Genomic DNA, 19,909 nt, shown 5'->3' with positions numbered 1-19,909 from the left:
AGGAAATGGAATAGTTATGGGAAGATGGCATTCACAGCTTCAGTTTCACATGGTTTCTTCAGCCACAGAAAACTCTGTGAAAGTCAATTTCTCCTCATGTGAAATTATTTGTCATTTCCAGTGTGATATTACTGCTATACATTGTGTGTTGTTTGTTTTCCTGTTGAAATCAAGCAAAGCAGAAGTTAGTAATGTCAGGCCATTTGAGTCAAAAGGCTTTGCATAACAGCAAGGGTTTTCTGGACCAAATCTGGAGCCTGGTTAGGGAATAAAAATATTGTAACATTCTCTTTAATGACGTGGTGGTGCTTCTAATGTGAGTCCAATTTTTATTTTATTTTGGTCTCTCTCTTATTCTCTCTAAGTACCTGAGATGGATGTTTATATCCTTAATTTCAGGATGCATCGCTTAAATCTTCCAATGTAGAGGTGACAGAGGAAGACGGAAACGTCACCAGTTCATATTCAGCCAATACCAATGAAATGACGTGGATAGATCAGAAAATGAAGAAGGTACTTTGATAGAACAAGTAATAATCAAAACAGGAGTTTTCAAGAGTCAGTAGTGATTTGAATTATGTGCTGTAAAGTAATCTACTTTCTAAAGCTCTTCTGACATTTGGGCCTCCCTTTAAGGCGTTGCCATCTAGACCTTTAGAAAAGTTAGGGTCAACGTTATAAACACACCAGAGCAGGTACTGAGCACAATAGGAGCTCTAAAGGCCAAAAGGCCACTTCTACACAAGGAGTAAATGAAAAAAAAAAGAAATTGCCAGAGAAATCGGCTTCCTTTAGAAACTTGTAAAGATGTTTTTCTTCTAAATGTCAAGAAGTTACACTGAAGATTATTACCAGAAACCAAGCAGGTGCTTCTTCCCAAGGGCCAGAATAAAAAATTCTACAGCACTGATAAATCAATAGTCAACAATATGACATTAATTGCAAACCCCCTGAGGTTTGTTTCAGGTTAAGGTTGAGGTGAGTATGATGTGGAACCAAAGTTTTTTAAGAGTAAAAGTTCATCAAAGATCTAATAGTGTGCAGAGAGGGGATTTAGTGCTTTGTGAGTCTGGAAATTGCTATATTAATGTTAACATAGATAATTTTTTTCCTCAGAAATATGAATTATGGGTGGTAGCAGGTTCATTTTGTTATGAACCAGAGCTGTATATATTCTCCAGCTTCTGGGGCTCAATGATAAGATGAAATATCATTGCTTTCTGTGTGATCTCAGGAGTGACTTTCTTTCTTTCCTTACTTTAAGCTCTGTTTCTGTATAACCAGTTTACAGTGTGAACTGGGTGTACAATCATTTTTCATTTTAGCAGTTCTAAGAATCAACCTATTGAATTAAGCTTATGTCTATTTCAGTTATTAATCCCTTCTGAGTTTTGTTTTCTGTACAGATAATGTTCCTTTAGATCACTTCAGTCGTTTCCTGGGTTATTTTTTATTTTCAAAAATATATCTGTTGTATGTCAGGTCATTAGAGAAGAGACTGAGAGGTTTGCTAACCAGAAGAAAGAGCTGCAAATGGGAATTAAAAAGCTGCATGAAACTGTGAGTTTCTTACAAGTGTAATGGCTTAGCTTACAGTTTTGTTTACATGTACGCTTCCTTTACAACTATCAGCTCTAGTGCTTAGTTACATTTTTGTCATAAACACTGAGCAGACAGGTAATAGAGAGATTTGTCTCTTCAGGGACAGCGTGCTGAACCTGTCAGGAACAACTGTCTGGTTCTGAGGTTCCTTTGCTCCAACTAAAAAATTTGTACCACCCTTATATCTTGAGCAATCTATCCCCTCAGCAGGCTAGTTTCTGCTGGTCTAACAGCCTTCCGTTATAGAAACTGTCATCCTCTCCTCTTCCTTCTCCAGTTTGTTTTCCAGTTGCTCAGCTCCCAGCATATCCTGCTGCATGGGGCTGTTCCTCCCCAGATGCAGGATTTTGCATTTCCCTTTGTTGAACTGCATGAGATAGATAAAAACTTTTGAAAGTTCTCAGAACTAAAGAATGAACAATTCCATGCTACAGATTCTTAGAAAGTATGCACAACTCCACATATAACATCCAAATGAGCTTTAAGGGAAGGATGAAATATATTCACATAGTAGTCTCTGTCACTAGGTACAGGCAGCACGTTCTACCAATTACCATGAAGCAGTTAAAAGTGGAGGCAATTAAAATGATTTTCTCTGTTATCAAGTTCCACAGTGTTAAAACCAGTGTTTCCTCTATTCACATTCGAATTACTTTTTATTCCTTATACTTATTTTTTAAAAAAACAGATTCAGAAAATGATGCATGAAAATGAACTGGTGCCAGACATTGAGAAACTGGAGCAGCAGGAGTTCAACCTGGATGTAGAAGAACAGGAAAGAGCACAAGAAAAGGCTGAAGAAGAAGTGGCCAGGGTATGATAGAGTGGAAAGAGAACATTTTAAAACTAGCAGTGAAAAGGAGAAGCAATAACTGAAGAATAGAAGATGATCTCAAAGTTGTTCACTGTTGAGAAGCAGGAAAGCGTAAAAGTATTTTAAGTCACTTTTTGAAGCAGGTGAATCTGCTAATGCAGATATTGCCAGTTGGAATATGATCTATGCCAGAAACTGTAAATCTGACACTGTGACCTTGGGTACAGCGCTGCTTAAGTTCTGGAATGCTTTTCTTCACATATGAAATGACACCTTTCAGTAGCAGTAGTATGCAATATCATTTTTGGAGAAGATAGCTGCAGTAGTCTAAGATTATGAAATACGGGTAATTCATTTAATCTGCCAGGTTTGTTTCAACAACTCAATACAAATTGCCTATATCTTGTTGGTTTGCACCACATGTCATTATTTTCTTTTCTGTATCTTGAAAGGTGAGGAAGGAGATTGAAATGGAGAATTTAGCCAACTGCTATTTGCAGAGTGTCATCAAACATGAGTGCTGGGATCCAATGTGTGTAAAAGGACGTGCTGTTAAGGTAACCATCACTTTCTAACTCACTTACTGCAGTAGTTTATTGATTCCTTAAGGTACTGAAACAAAATAAATAGAAGTATAACACATTTCTGGTTTGCTTATGGTATGAGGAAAAAAACCACTTCTTTCCAGGGCTCATGCAAATCTTTCATTCTGTTGATTTTGACCGAGCCTGGCTGATTTTGCCTTTTAAAGTGGATAAATGTGCTAATAAGCAAATAAGTAACTCCTTAGTTCCTAGATACTAGAGAATATCTTCATGCAGTGTTGCTAAAAGGCGAAGGTAAATATTATATTTCTGTGTTGGGTCAGTAGGACTTCTGCAACACAGAATGTAAAAGCAAAATTTAACCCTGATTTTGCCTATTTTAAACAGAGGGATATTAGTCAAACTAGTGATACTAGATTATCTCAAGGGTGGTTAAAGACCGAGTAATTTTACCAAAAATCTTGTCCTGGTTGAATTCTGTGAATAAAGAGGACATAGCCAGAGGTTATTTAAAAAAAAAAATAAATAAAGGCAGCAAATTTTAAACCAACCATTTTTACTACCAAAAAGGCAAGTGGTTTTTTTCTGACTCCTATATTCTTGCTGGATTGTCTACATTAATTGATCATCAATATTACTTCTGATTTTAAGAAGCCTCTGTAACTATTTAGCATTCAGTTTTTGGACAAATGAATTAACAGATGTGTTCTGAAGAAGTTTTTACCTTGGGTGTTTTTGTTTTCTAAAAAAAAAATATAATTGAACAGTGCTTCCATATAGCTTCTGAAGTGAAAAATTATCCAATGAAGGAACGTGCTGAAGAAGAACTGAAAATTCTGGAGAAAGTTCTCCAGTTAAAGAAGATTGAGACAGCTGATGATGAGGTACAATCCCTTTGAAGTACTGCATATAGGCATTTCAGATCAGAATGCTCTGAGTTGGCATCTTAACCCCTTTTTTACATAGACACATTTCTTGGGTCCGTTTTCGCTGTAGAAATACTTCCCTAAAAATTTGAAGATATTCGTAAAGATGAAATGTTGTGGTTTTACTTAGAACAAATGCATTAGTATTGAAGAATCACAGAAGAGCTGAGGTTAGATAAGCCATTTGGAAGTCATCTACTCCAGCCCACCTAGAACAATTTACTCAGCTCCATGTCCAGTCAGGTTTGGAATATCTCCAAGGATGGAGGATTCCATAACCTCTATAGGCTACCTTCTCCCATGTTTGACAACCTTCAGAGGAAATGTGTTTCATTATATTTAAGTTGGATGTTCTGTATTTTGATGTATAACCATTTCCTTTCAATCTGTCACCGACACCGCTGAGAAGAGTCTGGCTCTGTTGTCCTTACTCCTCAGGTTTTTATATGTGTTATTAAACACCACCCCCCAAGCCTCCTCCTTCTTGAGGCTAAACAATCCCAGCACGCTCAGCTTCTTTTCACATATTAGGTGCTTCAAACCCTTAATTGTATTAGTGGCCTATCGCTGGGTTTGCTCCGGAATGCCCGTGTCTTTCTTGTACTGGGGATCCTACAACTGGACCAAATATTCTGTATATGTTCACTTCAACTTGTGGGTTTTTGATCACTGGGCTTAATTGCAGAATATGATCTCTAGAGTTTTTTCATACGTGTGCCACTGGTTCGTATACAAAATTAACACAGTTGTCATGTTTGTGATATTCAGGCTCAGAAGAAAAATCCTGAGACTGAGTCTGAGACTGTATTACTTGAGGAAGAACGAGAGAAGACAGAAGACATCTATCCTGTACCACCAACTGGACTTGCACAGTAGGGAGCAGAAAGTCAATCAGATAGTGTTATTAAAGGTGATGTCTTTTCAAGTTTGTATTACTGTAGTGGCACTGCCACACCTTTGGGTTCTCATAGCAGTCACAGACGCTCAGATTTTGGGTGTACTGACACTGCAATGGAGAGTTGCACAGGCCACTGTGTTACAGATAAATGCACATCGTGCAGCAAAGCACCATGTGGATTTGCCAGCTCAGGTGTGGAAGAAAAACGTTTTTATGAAATTGGTTACCCAATTTGAGAGTATTTCTATTTGTCCTCTGGTGTTTGTATAGCTGGCTTGCACAGCTCAGCATGCCTGTGGAAACATGACCTCTTTCCATACTATTTGCTGCTGAATGAAAGTTCAGCTGTATCCTCACACCATTTCATTTCTTTACAGTCTTATCAGCCCTTCATTTGGAGCCTTCAGTGTTTCTGTTATTTAATATTCTTTACTATCCGACTCTCCCTTCTCTTACCCTGGCCTGTTTATTAAGCAGTAAACATGCTACATAAAAGGCTTCTTATGAAGATGATCTGCAAGGGCAGAAGTGGTTAAACAACAGTAAAGCATTGCCTCATCAGAGCTCTTTAAGGCTACAACTGGTAGCAGAGCTCAACAGTTATGCGTTGTAATACATAAAATCTAGTAGATACACTAGTTTTTAAAGCAGATGGGGAAGAAACACAAGGAGCAATTTTAGATGTAAGTTTGGATGTAACGAGATCTTTCTACTGTGTGGCTTTCAAGATGCATACGATATATCTAATAGCAGACAAGTCTGCTGTGTTCTTGGCCAGTGCAGTGAATTTGCTGAGAGTTAGATAGGTAGCTGACAAACACTTGAGCACAGCCTTTTGTCTCCCAGCAACACTTTATGTTATCTGCCATCCTGCCTTACTACATCATAACTTATTATTGTATTAGAAACCAATGAAATAATCATGGCCACAAAAATATTTATTGTAATACAAATTGCAGACAGCTAAGCATCTCAAAATGTAAAATCTGGTGATAGAACTGAAATCCTTTCCATGTTTCATTTTATTAAATTGATGTAGTAGGAGACACACATAGTTTTCTCTCTTAATATTCTGTTCTGCTTTGTTGAGGTCAATTCTGTAGGCTAAAGGAAGAATTTAAGCACCGAGAATATATGATTTTTAAAATCATTGTAAGGTCTTAGCTGTTTTAAAAAAATAGTTTACGACTTTTGTTTATTTATTTAATGAGGGAATTTTTCTTACATATGCCAGGCAGAAAATCACATAAAAGCATTATTGAAACTGCAGGATGAATCACTTAAAAATCAGGAAAATATGTCCTTAGCGTGTATGTCCCTTAAAAGTATGCCCCTCTACCTGTGATTTACAGTCTCTAGATTTATAGGTCATGTGTTTTTTTCCTTTGAGGCCCCTTCTTTCAGCCAAAGAATTCAAAAACAAGCAAATAGAATTTTCTATCCAGTGTTTGCAGCAATATGCAGCAATAAAAATTTCTATGCGGGAAAAAAACCCCACGAATGATAGTTTGCCCACCTCTATTTAACAAAGCTTGAACTCTGCCTATATGATTTTCATTAAAGGGCTTTACCAGTTTATCTCCCTGTCACACATACAATTACACACATTTATGGTTTTGATGGCTTGAGGAGTGGTCCCATAATCATGGATGGATGTGACCTGTGCCATATTGCTGTTTCCCTTTTTGGTATTTCAGGACATCATTTACAAACTGAAAACTGCTTTTAATAAGGAATTTGACATAGTTGCACAACAAAAGGAGCAGGAGATAGAACGAGTGAAAGAAAGAAACCTGAGGATCCGAGAAATCTTGGAACAACTTGATCTGCAGTTGGAAGTGTGGGAGCCAGCTCTTACAGATGATGAGATACCAGAGCGAGCACTCACAGTTCAGGATTCAGAGGTGTTTGAAAAATGAATCTTTCTCTTTCACCTACTCAAATATATTTATTTAATTCCTGTCATTGCCAGACATTGAAAAGCTGAAAACAGATGTGTCTGTGTACTTAAAATCATCTTTTTGTCTCTTTTGCTTCCCTTCACTCTTTAGGGAGAAAACTTATAATAAGTCAATCCAAAATGAATAAGATGTATACAATCTTAATTCGTTGATGTTAAGTTTTTAATTGGCTATAAATTAGGTAGATATTCCCCCTGTTCCTGAGTGTAAGATTCAAGCCAGGCTTGGAGGGTTTACTTCCATAGATAAGGGTTTCTCTGTTTATTCTGAGCACCATTTTGAGACTAAGTAGTTTTAGACTAAGTGTGTGGGTACTAAACCGTGCTTAGTACTGTAATTATAAATTGAAATGATAATTTATAAAGAAGCACCATGCTTCTTATACAATATATTCCACCAATCTCATGCTCTTTTGGTCAGTCTTTCCCAATTCTCTCTGTTCTCTCACCAGTTCGTGTTATTCACTGTCAGAAAAGGTATGCAAGAAATACAACTAATCTCAACAAAAATGATGGTAGTTTCTATTTTAGCATTTTTAAATATGCTTTCAGGGGTGTTCGAAAGAACAATGTCCTCTTGAGGAGTATTATCATGGAGCAGAGATACAAAAAGCATCAAGAATTAGTATTGCCCCTCTTTCCAAAGGTTCTTAGTCTGCATGTGATCACATTTGGAGAGAAGAACCCTGATATGACCCTCATTTTCTTCCTTCAGATTAAAGTTGAAAAATACTTGACTCAAGAAGAGAGAGAGAAAGCAGAAATGCTGGCTAAGCTTGAAATGGAAAGACGTCTTGCTGAGAAGGTACTTAAAGTAGTTTCCTTTTTACTGTGTAGGCCTTTGTCTCTGGTCAGGCTTATTTAGTTAATGCTGCACTGAAATATTCCAGTCATGTAGCATGGGAGAATAAAGTGTAAATGGTAGGTAATGATGATGTGTGCCTTTTCCTTCTTATTATCGTTTACAATTGGAACTACCTAGACCAGCCGGGGGGAGAAAAGATTTAGTATTAGGCTCAACATTTTCTAAAAAAAATGGCAGTTAAAAATACTCTATCAGGTGACTAGGGATTAGATAAATTTCTAAATGCATGCTGCTGCTCAAGAGAGAGCTTTCTGCTTTATCTGTGTTTGTTAACTGAGCGACCTGTGCTCTTCAGGGATAAGGCAAGGGTGTTGTAATGCTTTCCTCTGGCTTTAAAATGCATCTGTGCAGAACCTAAAATGGTTCTGTTCCCAAAAGAGATGCTCAATGAGACAATAACACAATAGCCTCCTTCAGCCTAGCCTACCAACTGCACAGGAGTAGTCTATACCTGTGTATTCTTTTCTAGAATGCCAGAATGGCAGTTTGAGTAAGTTATTTGGTACGTGAACATCCGTCCACCAGAAAAAACTCTGAGACTTTCATCATGTTTCACAGGCATCACCGAAGTGCATTAATCTACTAGTGACACACCGTATAATTGTACAGATGATCTAGATGTGAACTACCCTATTATCCCTCTCAAAACTTCCAATTACTACACTTCCTTTTGCAAACAAAAATATTTTTTGTGGTTGTTTGCAGGACAATGACAGACTGCGTGCTCTTAATGACATGATGGGTGGAGTCCTAGAAGTCAAAAAGGAAGACGTCTTGAAGATGGTGAGCTGTGTTTCTGCCATATCATTTAGGTGGTTTGTGGGCTTTTAGAGGACGTGTGAAATTCAACTAGCAAATATTTCAAACCTAAGTGATAGGAGAAAGTCAGAGACTTGTAGAATTGCATTAAACCTACATAGACTCTGTAAGAGACCACACACTGGACTCAAAAGAGACCACAGAGTTCTAGTGCCTGCATATGACTTATCCATAACACCTGTCCCTGTCACAGTGGAATACTGCAGGAACATAATCTGGTATTACCATTATAACAACTGGTGGAGGAAGAGCCTGTTTTCCATCACTGTGATCTCACAGAAAAATACTGTATTCCATTTTAACTCAGCCAATATAGATAGTACACAAGTAAAGAAAGGAACAAATGTGAAATGTCACAGAAAAAGAGTACGGCAGGACCAAGCATTTTCCCTGGAATTGATCTCTTTTGGAAAATTAGGGCTCCACTTAGAAGTATACGTTAGCATGGAGTTAGATTTGGGTTACCTTTTTGAGTTAGATTTTTTTCTGAAGCAGAAAACGTGAGGTATCTAGTATCTACAGCAGTATGTTTGAGTACAAAATACTTGTCCTTTACAAGATCCAGCAGTGAATTCCTATAAGCAATTGAGAGAGAATAGCACAATATGTGTCACCAAAATTACTGTGCAAGTGACAGACCAGAGAAACAGAATATATAGGTAACTTAGACTTAAGTCTTGTACCTTATTTACCACTAAGGAATACCTTTAACTCATCTTGAGATGTGCTAGAGTTTGTTAGTGTGCAGATGGGGACTTAATGTTGCTTTTGAAACATATTTATCTTTAATGCTTCCAGGATATTCCTCCACCTCCTTTTCTGTCCAAGCCTGAGCATCTTTGGAATGAAGAAGAAAAGAGAATATTTAGAGAATATGAGATAAAAGTCAAGGAACTGAATGAAGAAAAAGAGGAATATAGAAGGGTAAATTAAAATGAGAAAAGGAGTGGTTTTGTTAACATGCTCATCACCAGAGTTTCAGGAGCTACTTCTGAAAATGCTAATACACAGAATAAATGAAGAACAAATGAAGAACAAAGATCATGTGGCATATGAAAAAAGTCCTATCTTAGACTAGACAATCTCTACTTATACCAAGTAATACAAGCCAAAGCCTGTGGCATCTCACAAACTTTCCTTCACAAATGTACCAGTATTCCTAAAATTTTTTTCAGGTTCCATTCCCAGAGTTGCTGATGCCATACGCAAATGATACAACTCTTTTTATTCTTCGAAGTCGTATTTGGACAACATAACTGGGTAGCCTGGCAGCACTCTCCTTCCAAACAAATAATTTCTGGGACCTTTTGGCTAAAGGATACAATTCCATATTTTCATTCTACAATATCTGAGCTTTTTTGTTCTTCTAGATATGATATTGCTGCTCTTGTCCTTTCCTTCTCCAGGCACTGGAAGATGAACTGAAGAAACTTAAAGCTTCCATCCAGGAAACAACACGAAATTTTGATGAGATTGTGTGTAAACTCTCTGAAAGGAAAGTGAAATCAGAGATGGTCATCTACCAGGTATTGCAGAGAACATTAATTTTTCTTCTCTGTCACTGTGCATCAGGAAAGTTAACATTTTTTAATACAATCATTTTACAGGAAGAACTCAAAATAGTCAATCTTGTTTACGCTTTACTGTTGGATGAGGAGTTGGACACTAGAAAAGCTGGACTTCATAATTTTCTTGTGAAAAAGGAGAAAGAAAAAGTAAGTAGTCATTTGGAATGCTGTTCTTAGGAAAAGTGTAATATTTACAAAACAGTTTCTTGTGAGGACTGCTCTTTCCAAATAAAAATTTTGCTGTAGATTATTTTCTGACAATTTACAGGGTCACTGATATATTTTTCAACTTGTACAGGTGACATACTTTATAAATACATATGTTTTTTAATAGATATACTCATTTTGGTTCAGCTGGAGTTGTTTGGTAAAATTCTATGCATTCAGAAGGGCATGCTGCTAATGGTTGTTATATATAGTATTTTTTAGTATCCAGTGTCAAGCTGGAAGTAGCAACTATGATGCTTTTAGGACATGAATGTAATGCCATCACGTTTTTCACTGAAGTGAGGGCCATGCTGACTTGTGTTTGCCAGTTCAAAGCATAGATAGAGGTTGCTTTTGAGTATCTGACACACATACCCTTGAGCACAAAGTGTTTATAATCCTATTGACCAATTTAGTCTCCTGAAGTGTTTACCCATCCCTGCCAAATCATATAAAAAAAAAAATTCTAACTCTTCCCATAGGTAGATCTTTTGGTCCATACAAACTGTGAAATACAGGAGAAGGATCTCCCCAGCAGAGTAGAGGCATTTAACAGCCTCAGTAAGACGTAGTATCCTGACAGGTAGCAGAACTATGTTATGACGAAAGGGAAGCTGCATTCTCAAATTAAAACACTCCATTGAACAGCATTTGTGAATTTTTGCACTGTGTTACCTGTGATGATGTGAAAGGAAAAGGAAATCTTTGTGCAAGTGAAAACAACTATCAACAAAGGTCCTTACATTCAGATTTTAATATGAAGACTTGTAAGCATTTGTATATTTCTTCCACAAATTTCTTACTGTCTTAAGCAGGGGACTAATTTAATTTCACACCTGCTCACCCATTAGCAGTATCTACAATTAACCTGCAGAAGAAGGCATTGACTTGTTAGTGAAAACAGCTCACATGTTTTTCTCTAGAAATAAGAAAGCGTCAGCTTCATCAGTGTAAATGAGTGGCTGCTTGGTGCTTCTGCTGGGTGAGTTTCATTCCTGAAATGTTTTGGTTTTGCTATAGGACAAGACAACGAAAACACTCCAGACTACAGAACATAAAATTGTGGCTTACATGGACACCTATGAAAATGCAATAGTTGAAGAGAAGGTGAGACTCTTGACAAACACAAGGAGGTTCACAAATTAAAAAGTTAATGCTGTGTCTTGATAACAAGAAGAATGTACTTCACTGTGAGCATGGGATGAGTTCTGGTCAACTTGCTGATTGCTGAAATTCAGTTGTAAAGGAGAGTATGTGCAGAGAAAAATTAATGAAGTATCCCGGATTCCTGTGATGCTTGACAGTGCTTGGAAGAGCACCATGTTCTATATTTCTAAGGTATGAGCAGGTTAATGCTTTTTTAAAAATAACGTTTTGGTAACAAGAAAGCTTTCTGTTTCCCTCCTAGAAACTGGAATGTGGTTTTACAAAGGAGTTTGCTGACCTACCTGCTGATCTCCTTAATGAGCTTTCCCAGCTTTACAAACGTCGACCAGAGTAAGATCCTCCTGATGCCATCTGCTTAAATATTGGTGTTTCTTGGGAGTCAAGAATGAGAATGCTATTTATTTCAATGGTCAAAATTATTTTGATAATCAGTGGGCTGCCTGCTTTTTATTGGCTATTTAACAATTGCTTTTTTGAGTACTTATATTTCCTCATTCACCCCCCACGATCTATTTTAAATGCAATCTAAATAATCATGAGGTTTCAAAAACATATATTCTTATTTTGTGTAAGATGCAGTCTTACCTATTTGTTCTTTGCTAGGAACTTGAAAGAATGAAATGTTCATAGTTGTTTTTGCACTTCTTTTGTGCAAGAGATAATAAAAAGTAAATATTTTATGTACTCTATATGTGCACTAGGGCCCCAGTGACAGAAATGGCCTTTGACACTGCAAACCCGTATGGCAATTGTTCAGGCTCAGCTGAAGATTACAAAGATGCACGTACCCTGTTAAGGAAATCCATGGATGAACTGGATAGTCCTGAGTACATGCCTAATGGCTTAGACCCATCTATATGGGAACGCTTTTGTCTAGCTAGAAGAAATAAAATGGAAACTGAGGAGCTGGTATGTAAAATTCTTTATTTTTCCAGTATACTTCTTGATATTTTCGGATCTGATAGTTCTACGGAGTTCAAGTGCAGGGTCAAGGTAATGGTGAAACAACAATGCAGCACACACACAAGCTGCATTTGAGTTTGAAGGTTGCTTCTGACCACATTCAGTTCAGAATAATAGAAATGCTATGAAGGGAAATGGGATCTAGTTCTCCTTCACAGGAAAAATTAGCATATTAATGTGAATGGATTTTATCAGAATGATTATGATTTTGGTGTGGTTTCATTAAAAAAAAAAAAAAAAATTACCTTTCCTCTGTCCATACCAAAAAAAATATTAAGGCATTCGGTTTTCATCATCTGTTGGAGTTGTTCTCTCCCTTTATCAGTCTACATTTGCAGCCATGCATTCCCATACTGTTTTAGAATGTCAAGAGCAATTCCTAACAGATGGTGTGGAAAAGTTCTAGCAAGCTGTTTGTTCAGCTTAAAAGCGTGAAGGTGTAAATCTCAGTTTTCCAGAGACAGAGATACATGAGCTTTGAGCAAAAGATATACAGATTTCCTTTCATGTGAATAAAATACGTGTAAATGAATAAATTATTTTCTGAGCAGTGTATAAAGATGCCCCAACACTGGAAACATTCAAGGTCAGGTTGGATGGGACTCTGATATCGAGTTGAAGATGTCCGTGCTCACTGCAGGGGGGTTGGACTAGCTATCTTCATGATCCCTTCCAGGGCAACCATTCTATGATTCTATGATTGTAACCTCCTTGTCCATGTGCTGAGATTCTCAAAATACCAGGCTATGTATTTATACATATGTTTGTCTTCTTAAGAACTTGTCTTCTCTGTTCTTGAAGAGTCTTGCCCTGCCATACTGACAAAGTTGAAAAAATTCAGAATGTCACAATATTGCTTGCTTAGGTGAAACAGAAAGACCAAACACTGGCAGAGATGCAGGCCTTTCTCCAGAGAAGAATGGATGACGATGAGAAGATTAAGTCAGAACTAGAAGGCATTTTCCAAGAACTTAGATGGTATTTTTTTTTCTTTTCCTATATTTTGCTATGTTTTACTACTCTACCGACACAGAGCTGAAAGTTACATACAAAATTATGCAGTGGTGTTCTCCAACACTCTTTTCTCTAGGATCCATCCTAGAGACCTACAATATTTCAGAAATGAGGTGCGATTGCACCACATGTGAGCAGGCCAAACCAAAATTTTTCACAGAAAGGGTCATTGGGCACTGGCAGAGGCTGCCCAGGGAGGGGGTTGTGTCACCTTCCCTGGAGGGGTTTAAGGGACGGGTGGACGAGGCGCTGAGGGACATGGGTTAGTGATTGATGGGAATGGTTGGACTCGATGATCCGATGGGTCTCTTCCAATCTGGTTATTCTATGATTCTATAATTCTAAATCTGGGGATAAATTATACAAGAAAAAGGGTGCTGGCTGGAGTCTTCTCCATATCCTTCTCAGTTGTTATTAAAACTTCTGTTCAGTAACAGACACCTTCTCTCAGAACATGAGCTGGAGTATGTCAAACTGAATCAGTGGTTGAAAACTTCATGTATGGAAATAAGTTGCAAATTCTGTAGTCGCTTTGGGCGCAAGTACAAGACAGGCTCTTAAAGAGTAACCCCTACATGAAAATACCTCTCACCAGTAATAAATAAAAACATTCTGAGAATCATAGGAGGATTTATGCAAACCTGTTGAAATCACTAACTTCTTGTTTTCTGCCATTATAGGGTGCAGGAAGAGAAGAAGAAATTTCAAAGGAATTTGACTGTCCAGTTTTTGCTAAAGCAAGGACAGGTGGAATTGGAAAGTACTGGGATCCCAGACTACAGTGATGCCATTCTCATTAATAGGAGTGTTATTGAAGAACTGAATTCCTCTATCATGGTAATTTGCATTATCTGAAGGAAATCTAAGCTTTTTAAACAAATGTATTGTCCTTCAGGGGCTCTGCTTTTTCTCCAGTTTGACATCTAGTTTCAATTCATTGCTACACACCAGGAGGCTCAATTGTAATCTAGAAGCTATTAAGGATTCCGTAATGTCTCTTATCACGATGTACAGATTGCAATATAGATTGCTTTCTTGATGTTTGATCAATATAATTCAGACCAATAAAATGGCAACAGTTTTTAGACACACCATCACTTACACACGCTGTAAACAGAAAATGCTAATCCAGTCTGAAAATTCCCTCAAGGCAAAGGCACAGTTAAGAAGCATTTGAACAGTAGCTTACATTAAGATTTAAAAAATAATACACTTTTTTATGTAAGGTGAAAATGGTGATGCTACTTAAAACAGTGCTTCATACTCCCATTAAAAGGTTCTTTTCTTAGGCATTCTAGCTGTACAAAAACTGCTACTGGACAAAGCCTTCAGCAATGACTGCAGAATACCTTATAGAGGGCTGATTTGTATTCTGTAGAGCTAAAATGCCTTCATGTTCAAAAGACAGAAAGGTGGAGAGAGAGGTTAGCTGTAATTTTCTCCATCTCCTCCTCTGATCTAAGGCTGTGGCACAGAGCATAAAAGGGAAAAAATTCTACAAAAGATAACCATCTGGAGCAAAGTCTAGAAAGAGACTGCAGTATAGCACGTTCTTCTTACTAAAATTATAACTTTGGAAGCTTGTCCAACTTGTTGCAAATAATTATTCCATAATTTGCAAAATATGTTAATGAAGATTAATCTATTTTTTCAGGCTCAAGGAAGGAAAAAGATTGCTAGCATGGTGGAATGTAAAGACTTCTCTAAAGTGATATTTCATCTGGAATGGGAGCACAAGAAAATGAGAATGCAGATAGAAGATCTGGAACAGAAGGCTCGGGATATAGCAACGCTATCTATTTCAAAAGACCGCCAGCTAGTGAGTTACTTTCTTTATATTTTGACCACAGAAAATTTTGCTGGCTATACCTGTAAGATCATTTATACCTCTTAAGTCCCTTACTCCTATGGAGAAACCTGATGCCCACTAAGTCAACAATTTAGTTTTCAGAGTAAAGTTTTATTCTTGAGAGTGATCAGTGATGTGGCTGTTTGGTATGTTCAGCTGTAAACAAAGGCAAAATTAGCCCTAACTCTCACTGTTTCAAAATCGGCACCGAGATTAAGGAATGAGGATTTTGCAGCCTCAGAAGACAGATCCTTTAAATAAAAGACTATAACTTCCTTTAAAGTGAAAGGTCTGAGGTGCTCCCATCTGGTATCTCACTGGGCTTTGAACAAGCCCAGCTGGCAGGCCAAAAACTGTAGGAAAAGGTAAGAGCCAAGGATACCAGTGGGAGAGGAGAGGATGAAGACAGCTTGTAGGGGAAGCCTGAGCATATTGCAGTATGGGATATAGAGGACTGCAAGGAAAGCTGATGGTTTTGTTGTGCTAAGGTGAGGGGCATAAAGGTTTGGAGTAAGAGTTGTTGGAGGATGGGTAAGCTATGGATATTGCAGTGGGGAGAGCTATAAAGCACAGAGAAAATGAAGAATGTTGGAGGGCAAGTAAGGATATTGCAATTCAATCAAAAGATTAAAAGAAAATCCTAAACACCTGTTTTAGTCAGGCTTCATTTTGCTGCCCTCCAAACTGCTTGTTCACTTCTGAATCAGAGCCAAGGGACTTTCTGTAACTGCCACCCACAAAACAGCCTTCCAAAGAGGTGATGTGACAACACACTGAAAAGTTCTTGTAGCAAATTAGTCACCAGTGTTGCTGTTATGTGTTAGCTTTTAAACTTCATTTTAACTGATGAGCAGAACTGTTGCTCTTTAGAGAGTTAGGCTTGCCCATAACAAAGGCAAATACCAGTTTAATCAGAATTTGAATGCTTTGAGGGGCTTGACTTCACTCTCTGAGTAGAAATGTGGGGCTAGCAGGAAAGACAAGGCAACAGAGACCCCAACAACAAGAATAGAAAGAAAGGTGGCTTATATAAACGGCGACAGAGTGGGACAAAACCCAGAGACCACCTGGAATAAGGACTATTTGTGAAGCAGTGAGTGAAAGCAGTTTTGTGCTGAAGGTCTGCTGGGCCTTTCCTGTTTCTCCTTTTCTGACCAGAGCAGTTCACAAAATTTTACATGTCACTTCGGTGGGACAGTATCCTGAAAGGATAGATCTACATCTACAAAAACCTTTTTACTGCCCATTATGGGTTACACAGGCTGTTTATCCTTTGTCAATCGATAAAGGGATATTTTAGTAGCAGTGTGCTGAAGAAACACATCTTTAATAACTTCTGTGCAACCTGAATTACTATGCAGGTACAAGAACAATAAAACAGAACTACGGAGAAACCACTCAAAAGAAAACAATCACTTTCCTCTCTGGTCTAAACACAGACTGTATAGCACCTTGGCCTCCAGCTGTGTTAGGTTAGACTACCTTATAAGCAAAAATGTAGCTGAGGTTTTTGGATCAACTCACAACAAATTAGGTTGGTCTTGGTTTCATTAACACATAATAGATAACATTATTTTTAACAGCTCTACAGTCTAGTAGTCACACAGCATCCAAGAATATATTTACCATGTCCATTTATGATCATTAGTAAAACTTTCCAATGTGCAGACTTCTAGTTTTTTGAGTTTTGCAATGTATGATTGTCTTTACAAAATTATGAAATGGTTAAGAACAAACAGGCTTAATGAGATGGCTTCTTTCTGCTTTTAATTCTTCAGTTCCTAAGTATGATGAACTACGACACCCACATCACCCACCAGATTTCAGCGATGGAGCAGAGTCTTGGCATCATGGATAAGGTAAATCCTAAGAGAACCACCACGTCTGAGAGGCACATTTTTAGTTTAAATGCAAGTCCTCTCCTTCATTAGCAAGAGGTGTTGGTAAGAAATAACTGCAACTGATACAGGCATAATGACTCTTCAGCTAACTCAAGGACTGCTGGAGCATAGCCAGAACAGCACACACAGGTGAATATATATCTCAGAATCATAGAATAGTTTGGGTTGGAAGGGATCTTAAAGATCATCCAGTTCCAACCCCTCTGCCATGGGCTCATGTCAAGCTTCTCATCAACCTGCACCCCCGAGTCCTTCTCTGCGGGGCATCTCTCAATCACATCATCCCCCATCCTGTACTGAAATCAGGGATTGCCCCGGCCCAGCTGCAGGATCTTGCACTTGGCCTTGTAGAACCTCATGAGGTTTGCGTAGGCCCACTGCTCCGGCCTGTCCAGGTATTTATTCATTAATAATCGCCTTTCAGTAGTTTTTTCAGCTTCTGCTGAGCTGTCTAGAGCAGCAGTTCTCTAGAGTCTTTCGAAGCAGTCTGCATTCATTGATTGCTGCATAGATCAACCCTATGGAGAGAAATCTACTTGCTTTGTTACCGGAATTAAATGCTTTCCTTCCTGATCCGAATGCAGATCTGCTTAACACTTTTTGCACAGCTTTGCCTATAAAAGTCACTCTTCCATTTCTAATGAAGCATTCTTCCAAATCTTCACTCCTTACTGTGTCTCTCCAGGAGTGCCAGCCTGTTCATAATACCACTGCCCCTCTGTTTTCAAAATAACACAGACACAACAATCTGATTTGCTGGCTCTCTCATCTATTTCAATATTCAGATGACGATTATCCTTGATTTTAAGTGATTCCACTGGATTTTCTCCAGGTTGCTGTAGCTGGCATCAGCCTCCTCATCCTCTTCAAGCTTCAATATTTGTGTTGTCACCTTACAGCCCATCTGACAGCTTCAGCACAACAACCCTTTTTTCAGCAGCTCAGAGCAGCCAAGAGAATGTTCTCAGCTCACACATTCCATTGACTTTCTTTGCTCTCTTTGCCTTTCAAGTTTTATCTTTAATATATCTCTTACCCTGACCTCTTGTCAGCTCCTTAATCAGAACTTTACAAAGCATATTGAAATATTTGTGAAAGACAAAGTAAAGCCAAAATGTGCTACTAGTTACATCCAAATACGCCAAAGTTTACTGAGGTACAAGGAAGTCATTAAGATTATAGGTTTCCATCATAAGTATGTCTTTTGTATAATCTCATATGTTTTCTGTATTCATTTGGGAACGGACAGCTGCACAAGAAGAACGTGAAGAAACGTCAGAAAAGAATTAAAGAGTTGGAAAAGTGCATCAGTTTAGAAGAGCAAGCAAACTACAATCTCAGCCTGCAGCTGAAAGAAATGCTTGTCTCTGTCTCAGAAAGGAGGCACATCTTTGAGGCAGCTGGTGAGTCACAATTTAAGTTACAAGCAAAGAACGTTCAGAAGATATTGCCAAGGCCAGATGGTCCTGTTCTCCATCAGCATCAGCTAAGGGACAAGGAGCACCTACTTCTTATTTTATGTGCACTACTAGTAGTACTTTTTCTACCACAATGTTTACTTAAGAGCATGCCCTTGTAACCAAAGTTAATTGACTAAATTGCTGAAACTATTTATAGTCATTAATACCTTCAGTAGGCAACAGGGCATCATTCTTTCACTTCTTTCCACCCATTCAAGGGAATGGAGGAAGTAAGGTGAAGGGTATTCACCATTGGTAAAACTGTAGAGATCTTTCCCGTAGCAAAAGATTTTCAAAACTGTGGGTACTTGCCAGAAACTAAAGGAAGCATTCCAGTGCCTTTTGAATTTTTCTGCTTTATTCAGAACTGTAAAGACTCTTCAGCCGAACTGTGAGTCTCTTTTAAAATGCTTGCTTATTCTATACAAAACTTAGAAGAACCCCAGGACAGGGCCATATAAATACAAACTATACATCATCTGCAAATACAGGCTAACCCTTATATTTCATTTTATGCAGACACACAGCACATTTCTAATGAGATTGCAAAGCAGCGCTACCAGGAGATTTTGAAGCAGAAACACTTACGGGATCTTGTAAAGGAACAGGAAGAACAGTTTGAAACTCTTCAGGCAGAAGCAGAAAGATGGAGATTAAGAACATTTCCTATCTTTTAGTAATCAAAGTCCAGGTAGATGTATAATACCGTGGTCTTGTCTGAGAAAAAGATCTTGTATGTCTGCCTTTTCTCTCTGAACTTTTCTTTCCACAAACAATTTCTTCTGTAACTTCTTTAAAAATAACTTCAGTTTGAGAGATACCTGTTTGTCCGTTTTGTACAATTTATACCTAGTCTTATCCCCATTATATTTCAACTCGTGAGATTTATTTCTGCTCTTTTGATTTTATAAACCACATCACTCATTACAGAAAACAAATGGTGCAAGAAATTGTAGACTGATAGAAGAACAGGTGAGGTGTGCTTGTACATCCTTAGTCTGCAATATGCAACTGCAGACATTTTGAAGGCTGATGATAATCTTGTTTTCTTCTTTTGCCATGTAATACATTATTTTTTTAAGCTGCTGTAAATATCCCTGACTTTCCCAAAGTTCTGTATCTCTATCCAGTTTTGATAGTCAGCACAGAAATGGAAGGCAGCTCTGAAAAAAAAATCAGCAAACCAGCACTATTCCTCTGTTTTTGAAACCATCAGACTCTTAAGTTTGCCATATCAAGAGCTGAAAATCACAAACAGATATAAAGCTGAGGCGTGACCAGAAATGGTTTGCCAGTTCGTTAGAAGGCAATAAGAATTTTTGCCATTTGGGATTTTCCTCCACTTGTGTAT

General features: G+C 38.0%; 1 protein-coding gene across 1 annotated transcript in view; it reads left to right on the top strand.

The window, feature by feature from the left end:
• The window catches only part of LOC138733918 (cilia- and flagella-associated protein 43-like), a 34,468-nt gene extending 14,886 nt beyond the window's left edge, over positions 1 to 19,582 (top strand). The window contains 22 exon segments of the mRNA XM_069881435.1: positions 400 to 513; positions 1,483 to 1,560; positions 2,291 to 2,416; positions 2,869 to 2,973; positions 3,729 to 3,845; positions 4,656 to 4,723; positions 4,725 to 4,797; positions 6,483 to 6,689; positions 7,461 to 7,550; positions 8,316 to 8,393; positions 9,228 to 9,353; positions 9,836 to 9,955; positions 10,037 to 10,144; positions 11,225 to 11,311; positions 11,613 to 11,701; positions 12,073 to 12,280; positions 13,200 to 13,312; positions 14,029 to 14,185; positions 15,003 to 15,167; positions 16,976 to 17,056; positions 18,348 to 18,501; positions 19,078 to 19,582. Coding sequence (XP_069737536.1) covers positions 400 to 513; positions 1,483 to 1,560; positions 2,291 to 2,416; positions 2,869 to 2,973; positions 3,729 to 3,845; positions 4,656 to 4,723; positions 4,725 to 4,797; positions 6,483 to 6,689; positions 7,461 to 7,550; positions 8,316 to 8,393; positions 9,228 to 9,353; positions 9,836 to 9,955; positions 10,037 to 10,144; positions 11,225 to 11,311; positions 11,613 to 11,701; positions 12,073 to 12,280; positions 13,200 to 13,312; positions 14,029 to 14,185; positions 15,003 to 15,167; positions 16,976 to 17,056; positions 18,348 to 18,501; positions 19,078 to 19,235 — 2,622 coding nt within the window. The 3' untranslated portion in view covers positions 19,236 to 19,582.
• Positions 19,583 to 19,909: the final 327 nt, after the last annotated feature.

This window comes from Phaenicophaeus curvirostris, unplaced genomic scaffold, assembly GCF_032191515.1.
Source record: "Phaenicophaeus curvirostris isolate KB17595 unplaced genomic scaffold, BPBGC_Pcur_1.0 scaffold_46, whole genome shotgun sequence".
Taxonomy (NCBI): domain Eukaryota; kingdom Metazoa; phylum Chordata; class Aves; order Cuculiformes; family Cuculidae; genus Phaenicophaeus; species Phaenicophaeus curvirostris.
Note: the sequence above shows the minus strand (reverse complement) of the source record. Positions and strands in the feature narration are given on the sequence as shown.